Source organism: Belonocnema kinseyi, chromosome 1, assembly GCF_010883055.1.
Source record: "Belonocnema kinseyi isolate 2016_QV_RU_SX_M_011 chromosome 1, B_treatae_v1, whole genome shotgun sequence".
Classification (NCBI taxonomy): Eukaryota; Metazoa; Arthropoda; class Insecta; order Hymenoptera; family Cynipidae; genus Belonocnema; species Belonocnema kinseyi.
Genome location: NC_046657.1, coordinates 137,869,817 through 137,879,611, shown reverse-complemented (window position 1 = coordinate 137,879,611; position 9,795 = coordinate 137,869,817). Strand labels below are relative to the sequence as shown.

The 9,795-nt window shown below is 39.3% G+C and overlaps 1 protein-coding gene across 1 annotated transcript; it reads left to right on the top strand.

Moving 5' to 3' along the window:
* The first annotated feature begins 1,012 nt into the window (after nucleotides 1–1,012).
* On the top strand, nucleotides 1,013–2,598 carry LOC117180209 (ribonuclease H1-like). Its single transcript, XM_033372597.1, has 3 exons — nucleotides 1,013–1,109; nucleotides 1,842–2,324; nucleotides 2,453–2,598. Exons 1-3 carry the CDS (start codon nucleotides 1,013–1,015, stop codon nucleotides 2,596–2,598), a joined length of 726 nt encoding a protein of 241 aa, XP_033228488.1.
* Nucleotides 2,599–9,795: the final 7,197 nt, after the last annotated feature.

Sequence of the window (9,795 nt, the reverse complement as noted above, 5' to 3'; positions counted from 1 at the left end):
GCGCCACTAATACAGCACCGAATCGCTACGATACATGATACGGTGGTGGTAAGGAAACAATATCATCATCATCATAGTTCGCGAGAACAAGTTGACACCCTTCTGCAAAAACAATTAGACAGTGGCATTATTGTTCCATCTAAGTCTCCTTACAGTGCACCTTTATTGATAATTCCAAAGAAGACGAATGCCTCAGGGGAGAGAAAATTTCGAATCGTAGCTGATTATCGAGCTCTGCATAAGATAGTGATAAGAGATGGCTACTCCCTCCCTAAAATTACAGACATTCTCGACCAGTTAGGCAACGCCCAATATTTCAGTGTTTTCGATTTGGTTAGCGGTTATCACCAAATAGAAATGCATCCTGAAGATCGAGCTAATACGGCCTTCTCAACCCCAAGAGGACTTTTCCAATACGTGCGTATGCCTATGGGGTTCAAAAATGCCCCCGCGACATTCCAGCGTCTCATGGATAACGTGCTAAAAGGTATGCATGGAACAGAAACTTTTGTTTACCTAGATGATACCATTGTTTATTCAAGTACCCTAGAAGAACATCATGTCAAGACAAGACGGCTATTCGATCTCTTGCGAGCAGCAAACCTCAAGTTACAGTCTGATAAATGCGGCTTCCTCAAAACTGAAGTAGCGTATCTGGGCCACATAATTGGGAAGGACGGTGTGAAGCTCAATCCCAATAAAATAATAGCGATTAAAAACTTCCCACGGTCTAACACCGTTAAAGCAGTCAGACAATGCTTGGGACTTTCAGGTTATTATCGAAAGTTTATTAAGGAGTACGCTAAATTAGCAAAACCCTTGACCGACCTGTTTAAAAAAGGAGACAAAGCGGGAGTGGCAACTAATACAAAAACCTAGTTTTAGAAAAATACGCAGACATTTATGCAACAAACCGATTCTACAATATCCTGACTTCGAAAAACCCTTGAAGTTAACAACCGATGCTACCGAGTACGCAGTGGGTCCTGTACTAACTCAGGAAAAAGACGGCATGGGCATGCCTATTGCCTATTATTCTAAACTTATAAACTATTACGAACAGGTTTATCATGAACCTGAAAAAGGAATGTCTGGCAGTAGTGTATTCGGTAGAGAATTTCCGCCCCTAATTATACGGAAGAGAATTTACTTTATCATGTGATTGCGAGCCTGTGCATTGGATAGATTATGTAAATAATCCCGACTCTAGATTAATTCGTTGGCGGTTGCGGCTAAATGAGTGTCAATATAAATTTGAATACAAGAAAGGAAAGCTAAATAGAGGAGTTGAAGCCCTGTTAGGAAATCCCATACCTGAACAGCAATCACTGGAATCTTCCGACTTCGAGGAATCAGATGAATCCTTTTCGAATTCCCCATCCCCTTTCAAAATTGATAGAAACACGGTCTTTACGAGAAGTGAGCCCATCCCAAAACTATTGCAAATATTAGTTATTCATAATCGCTCAAAATAATTTAAAGTTCTATCGGTTACGCGTTCTGCCACCGCCCAAGAAAAATACAAGGAATCAAAAACCGCAATCTTATCAGAACGGCCCACTAGCACAAGGAAAGGTAAATAAAACTCAGAAGTATCTACGCAAGAATCTGAGCCCTAAGACAAATCAATTATAAAGAGAAATCCTTTCATGATTGTACCCAAAACCACAATAAAAAGCCAACCCGTGATTTCCAGGAAAACGTCCTTCAAAAAAATTAAATCAAAAGTCATAGAACCTAAAATAGATACCGGAATCACCAGACGAAGTGGAAGTCTAGCTAGGATATCCTCAAGCGATCCTGAAAAAATTACATTCCACCAGCTCACGTGAAATTTCCAGATACCAAAGAAGATTGTGCTGCTAAAAGATTACCTAGACGCAGAGCAACAGAGGCCTGCAAAAACATCACGCGTATCAGCGAATCCTCCTCGGAAACCGAGTCTCCCAATGAAACAGAGAGTAGTGAAGATTCTGACCCGCCTGTATTTAGGAAAGCTTACAGTGTGCTTCCAAGTTTAGAACCCACTCTATCTAAGAAAGATAAGTCTTTGCCTAAAATTACACCTCCCGCCACTCATGTACCATGCCCGTGGTTTTCTCCATTTGTAGAACCCCGAGTAGAGGTCTACATCGATGGAGATTGCAGTTTCTCGGAGAACCAAAGAGTTAAAGTAGGAATAGGAGTGTGGTTCGGACCCAATCACCGGTTGAAGGTATCCAAATCAGCAGAAGGGCGAAAAACTAATAATGTGACTGAAATTAATGCTGCTAAAAAGGCAGAGGAAGGAGGAATCAAAGAGATATGTTTAAGGAAGATTCAAAGTACCTGATGAGTAGTGTCAATGACTGGATGCCAAAATGGGAAGTTAGCGGTTGGAAGACTTACGACAACAAGCCAGTCAAGAATCGGGCAGAATTGGAATGATTAAAAAGAGCCTTGACACTCCTAGATGTCACCTGGGAACATATCCCAAGACACCGTGGCATTGAGGGAAACGAAGAAGCAGATAGATTGGCCCGGGAAATGATGAGAGAAGAAGAAAACAGTACCAGAGGGGCCTTAAACAAAACAGAGCACATCTCTGACCCGTCATAAGTCTTTATAGATGTATCGGCAAGAAAACGATGGAGAAGCAGGTAATCTGAAGAAGGTACTTCAAAAATCCGTTTCTCAGTTTGATAAAACCGTCGAGGCAAGAGGGATTGATTTACATAATATGACCACCAGTTCCCTCTACTGAGATCACGAAGGAGTGGATGAAGTTTCAATTCATTCGTGCATGTATGTGTCAGATGAGAAGAAGATGAAGAACTCCTGCAGAATTTGGAATCAATTGATCCCTGCGGAGAATTTGACGACGATGAATTTTCTAAGAGAGTCCAGACCTTTTTAGAGAACTATGAAAAAACTCCCTCTACCAAAGTTGGTGAAAAGAAGAACTCAGGAAGTGGAAATCCTAGGGGACAAGGCACTGAACCTATCTACATGTGAGGAGGAAAATAAAAAAACGAAGGAGACATGCGAAAGCTCACCCGAAATTTCGGATAAAAATTCCGGGTTGGAACGACGAAGTACGGACCGTTTTAACGGCCTTCCTACAGAAACCGTATCACCCATTGTTGGTACACAACCATCAAGAAGGTCCTTATTTTCAACACCAGGAGTGGGGATCAATTCAGAGGCAAGGTCAACACCGTTATCAACAACAGAATCAAAACAGCATGTCCAACAGAAGGAAAGTCCAGCTCGTAGTAATTTCGAAATCCCACTACGACGGCTTCAACCTCCAGGAAAGCCTAAAGTGGGTCCGGTTAGTTCTACTTCTTACTCAACTTATACAATCAACGTTGAGATACCATACATTGACCCACCTTCTCCCCCGATAAATTATCCAGAACTGGAGGTACAAAAACCAATATCTACCTGTACCGAAAAAGCTAATGTTATCCATGAATGAAGAGAGCTGCTCATTTACAGAAGAGACAACTACGCGCATTTCATTTCGAAAGATTGCGTACTAGGCAACGCCATCTTGAGACTGTAAGTAGCTACAGAACGTCTTAATCATCAAGATCTTTGGCAGCTACGGCCAACTCTTGGACATGTCCTAAGTACTCCTTAAGGTCAACATAAAACCTACTCAATCGTAGTAAAGAGACGTCATTTTGACGAAACTGACTGGAAAATGGTTGTTCAAGGACTAAAGAATCTCCGTCTCGCTTTAGAACAAGATGGTTAGATTCAATGCCGAATGGCCAATTCAGGAGATCTTTTAGGTTCTTTGCCTCAGAATAAAATAACAGAACTCGTCTCAGAAATATTCCGGGGTCGCGAAATTATTATCACTCTTTGCCATAGAAAAATCAAAATTCCTCAGCCAGAACTTATACCTAAAATAATTAAATAATGTCACTGTAGCTTGATCGGAGGCCACAAAGGCAACACCAAAACCTATCGACGGATTAGAGAACGGTACACATGGCTAGGGTTGCGAGACGAAGTTATTCAGGTTATTCAAGGCTGTAAAAACTGCTTTTGAACGAAAACTAGTCAGAGCTCGTACTCGCGAACCTATGCTTATTACCACCACACGAGCAGAACCGTTCGATAAAGTGTCATTGGATACAGTGGGGAAGTTACCAACAACTCCTAATGGAAATTGCTTCATTCTAATAATGCAAGATAATCTTAGCAAATATTGCATTGCGGTGGCCGTACCAAACTTACACTATTACACAATTAGCAATGCAGTCGCCGCGACTCTGTTTTCTCAATATGGCGCACCAAGAGCTAGCTTGACAGACAGAGGAGGGAGTTTAATCGAAAATATAATGAGGAAGCTGGAAAAACTATTAAATGTTAAACAATTGACCACCTCGGGTTATATACCTCAAAGCAATGGCTTACTGGAAAGAAGCCACATTGTCTTAACTGCCTATATCAAATACTACGCAAAAGATTATGACGATTCGGACAGGATGTTTCCTTTTTTCATGTTTGCGTACAATACGTCAGTTCATGAGGCGACGAATTTCATCCTGTACGAGCACGTATTTTTTCATATGGCTCGAACGCCATCCCCATCCCCCCAAGGCGAGGAACTAGAAACTTACGGATCGTATCTCCGCAATCTGATTGTCAGACTAAACGAAATTCAAAAGATCTCTGCCGACAATTTAATCAAAGCAAAAATTCGCTCCAAGGAATACTATGAGAAAAATTCAAGGCCACTGAATGGCAAAATCGGCGTTCAAGTATTCATAATAAAGAATGTTAGAATTGCAAAGTTCGATAGTAGAGGGATAGGTCTTTTTAAAATCGTTGGGTTCAATGAAAACCACAATGTTCTCCTAGAAAATGATAATGGTAATCGTTTCACGAAACACGCCGATAAACTCCTGATTTCACACTGTTGAAACATGAGTATCGCCCCTCGCGTCTGCGTAAGAGATAAGTTAAATGTATGCCATCAAGGTCGAAGAAAACAAGAATAAGCTCTAAAACTAAAAATGTTCAAGTAATGTAAGCAAAAAATACTATTTTTGACCCTATTGACACATGTTCGACTTAATCATCCAGTATCCAAACTAACAATTGTTTCTTTTTAAGAAAATATGTGGGAATCCCGTTGGACTTGCCTGTTGCTCACTATTCTATCCTACCAGAAGGAAGCTGGAGGGCAAACAGATGGATCGACCTACCGCGTTACCCCACTGGGGTTCTACTATGAGTAGACAACGGGCTCTACTATGAGTATCAAGGAATGCTGAAAAGAATCTCTGGCACCTGGAGACTGAGCACCTTTCTGGATCTAAATAAGCTCAACGACTATCTTTAGTCATGCGAAGCGCACTGGAGAATGATTCACATAAACAGTCCTCAAAAATACGAGAAAATATGTGCCCAAACTGTTGCTGAATACACCCTAGCACGAAGATTTAACAAACCCTTGCCTTCAAGAGCTCCTTCAAGTATAAGATTTCTCACGACTACTCCGCTATTAGGTTTTCTCGGTGGGATGATTGAACCCATAGCAGATCTGCTGAGGTATGGAGATGGCGAGATGATCAATTCCAAAATCAACTAGCTCAACCAACCTCAGGCGGAGATTTCACGTATAGTGGGACAGCAAACACACGTCATTCGAGCCATAGAAGCTGGACTGGACAACCAAATCCGTTCTGCTGACAAACTTTTTGAGGTAATCCACCAAGCTCGAAGAGGATAACTCCACCCAGCCTTATTAAGCAGCAGACAGCTAAAACCGGTATACCGTGACATTCAAGACCATGTTCCAAAACTAAGCTTTCCAATTCAAGGACCGGAACCTATCGTGGCAGAATTAACACAGGTGGCGACAATCATGATTTCCTGCGAAAAAGGAAACTTGAAAGTTATTCCGGACATACCATGAACAGAGAAAAAAGACTACACTAAGTATAAAATACTTCCTGTACCGTTAATTCAACCAAGATTGAAAAATGGCACAGGGAGACCATACGTATTTCCAAGAGTCACCTATATTATTATAGAAGAGTCACAAAGAACATATATGTTAGCGAATGAAGAAGATTTGAAAAGATGCAAAAGAATTTCAGAAAAATGGATTTGCAAACTTAACTTACCGTTGCTTGAAGCATTACAGCATCACTCCTGCGAAACTGATCCACAAACTAACAGTTGAAATTCAACGAACTTGTGACATCTATATTACTTAACAGCCTCAACCATATTGGACTAAATTAGATACTCTGGGTGGATGGCTCTACTCCGTAATGGTAGAAACACCTGTAAAAATAAAATGCTTATCCACACTGGATGTAAATTTAAACCTCGTAGGCATAGGAATAATTCTACTAGCCCCTGGATGTGAGATGAGAACCAAAGATGCAACTCTGCCAGCCTTAGTAGCGTCCGTGGGATCCAACGAGGCCGTCCATGAGCCAGATTCCTTATTAGACCTAGAAATGATCTCACCGATCACAGCTGAAAATCATCAATTAATTCAGACGCTTGAGCATGCCCCAGAATTGTGGATGGAAGACGCTGCTAAAAAGGAGCTTTTCGACACTAGCGCAAAACTCTAGACGAACTTGAGCAGCAGCTATACTTTCTAAGCCTTATACATCAATCGAGGACTAATCAAACTCGGCTGAATCACGGAATTTCTGCTGTTTTCTGCATCATCATGAGTGGATTCGCCTTATACCTCGCTCGCTCCTATGTAATCATCCGAGTGATGAAACTGGTGAATAGTACTGGCTTACACAAGTATTCACGTCAAAGGACCCAGAATGATGATCATGCCAACGAAGACATCGAGCACCTAGAGGAAGAACAACAGCCACCAAGGAGTATGAGTAACCCAACTCCTTCCACCACGCCTAGACAAATCCAAAGCATCTTATGCATGTCAAATGCGCAGGTCACGATGCCGACGCAAACATTGCAGCCGTTGTAAATATCATTAAAAAAAAGCAAAAAAACAAACAAAGGGTGGGTATTGTTAGCGTCGTTCGAAAGAGGAATGATCTTGTGATGAGAAATAAATTATTAATACATAAATAAATTAAATTTTCCCCGATAAACCTCCACCCAGTGCTCGTCTGGCTCGTCGGCATAAAGCTGAAAATGAATTGTTCTAATAAAACATTTGAAATTTTATGAATCATATCGTTAGATAAAGAAAATTTCCAAAGATACGAATGTATAAATGAAAATAATACATCCACAATGGGAACATCCATTATGGGTCTTCAACAATCATGTCTTTAAGCATGTAATTTAATTTGCAATAGAAAAATATTATTTGTCAAAGAAAAATATAAAATCCGATAACTGAACCCAAAGAAAAATGTTTTAATTTATTCAATCAAAATTTTTCAACTAAGAAAGGTTTTTCAGTAAAAAGAGAAGTAAAATTCAATGTTAAAATCAAACAAAATGTTGAGCCTACAAAAAAAGTTAAATCCATATTTATTTAATTTTATATTAAAACATTTCTCTACAAAAATAAGTTTATCACAAACATCTCGAAAGTATTACTGTCGCTTTTCCTCAATGCCAATTAAGTGATTTGAACAACTTTAAGAAAGAAATGTTGCCAAATTCACACACATAATTAAAATTTGGTTTGGAATAATTTAAGATTTATCAACGAAAAATTTAAGTATGCCATATTTAGTTGAAATACTTAATTTTGCAACAAGAGGAAGGAAATTTAAGAAAAAATAGTTAAATTTTAAACCAAACTAATGCATCTTTGATTAAAATAATTAATTCCCAACAAGAAGTGTAATTGTTGACATTTCGACCAAAATAATTGACCCTTCCACTAAAAAAATACATGTTTTAAACCCAATAAATAAATTTTATACTAAAAATATTTCTATAACTCTCTGCAACTCTCGCTTTTGGCAATATCGCCCTTCGCCGCCAAATACTCACATGGAGATCACCGCGTTCGCAAAAATGGAGTTAATCCACTCATGTTGACACAAGTTCCATTTTTTACATTTTGTTACACTTCTTCATATTCACAACGCCAGAAAAAGTTTTAGCACGCACGAAAACTCACACGCCGTTCGAGGGGGTGGACTGTACGGGATTATACCATTAACGCACTAAAGGCTTACACAATGCACGTAACAGCGGTAACTATAATTACCCCCACATCGTTAACTTGCAGTTAATTATGAAGAATACAATATGGCACTGGTGGCCCCGTATGCATATTATACAGGGTGCCAAAATGGTTTTGAAAATGTAAGGAAAAGAAATTATATATGTTGACAATATGTGTTCAACTGGCATTATTTCCATCAAATGATGCGGACAGTATATACGAAACAAAAAATAAATAAATAAACAATAATAATAAAATCTTATGCAAATATAAAAAACCTGAAATCATGCTAATAGGAACATTTGGAGACACAATTGACCGTTGGACCGCTGTAGCATTTCGGGGACTAAATACGGGAATTCCGGTGTGGTTTATGATATACGACACTGTCGCATAAGGATAACTTTCAAAAACTTATCCTTATACCAAATAGTTTAACAATCTTTTTCTATAAATACTCCATACACTATACATAATATAATGTATGAAGTTTTCGTGAGTGCCGTAAGTATAATCCTATCTTCGAAGGACAGAAACTTGCTGACATGGTGTGAATATATGCGATTCAACTCGCTCGCGTGCCTTCGAGTGAAGTCTTACTATTATAGAATATTTAAAAAACTTCCAACAAACAAATTTGGGAAAATAAATTAAGTCTCACATTTTCAGCTTAATAAAAAATTCATGATTTCAGGTAAACCTAGTTTTAATCCCTTAGTCTAGCTTAAGTAGCATTAAGTACTAAAAGAACAGATCTTGAATAAGATAGAATGAGAGAGAATGAAATTTCAATGTATGATAGGATGAGAGAGGAAATTAGGGGTAATGATACAGCGAACGACCTTTGGTAAAAATGCACACGTACAGGTATGAGCATTTAAACTCTGAACTCCAAGTTAAGAATTTATACAGGCTCTGTTTTGCACTGCACGTATATAGAAGTAATAGAGTATTTCTCTTGTCACTATACGCACACTAGTAAGCGGAAGCCCCGCCGTATCGCCTTGATGATGCATAACAGTTGGCAACATCCTGCCCAATTCTGAAAAAGCAAACCAAGAAATTTTTTTCACCATCATTGTCGCAAGAATTGCAAAAATGAAGATGACTGACCCGATTTAGACCACTTGAATCTTCCTGTCATTGCAAGTAAATTTGCATGGTAACAGTCGCCATCGAAATCTTGCAATTTCTCTGACTAATAAAATTTGTCCACCTAAAATTCCTTCCCATCATTTTCACCTTGCGATGCACCATCGAGGCACATCGACTAGAAATAAATTATGCAGTTTAACGAATTTTTTAATTAGATTAGGATCCGTCCGGGAATTTTTAGCTTCCTCGCAGGGAGAATTCTACTCGCCCGTCCGCGGTTCGGAATATTTGTCACTTACGCGCAATCCTTCGTGTCGAAGTCCCAGAATCAAACATGAAATAAGAATTTAGAGTTCGAAACGCAGCCCAAGATCTACTAAGTTGTCCCGGGGAAGTGTAAAGAGATCTTGTCGTGGGAGCGTGAAAAGATCAATTGGGCGGACGTAAATAAATTCCTCTCCGATGGGGTAAATCGAATCGGAAAAACGTAGACGGAACATTTAAGCATACTTCCGCTTTCTCTTTGTCCCGTTTCTGCAAGGTCAAGTTAAAGATTTAAATATACCTATATA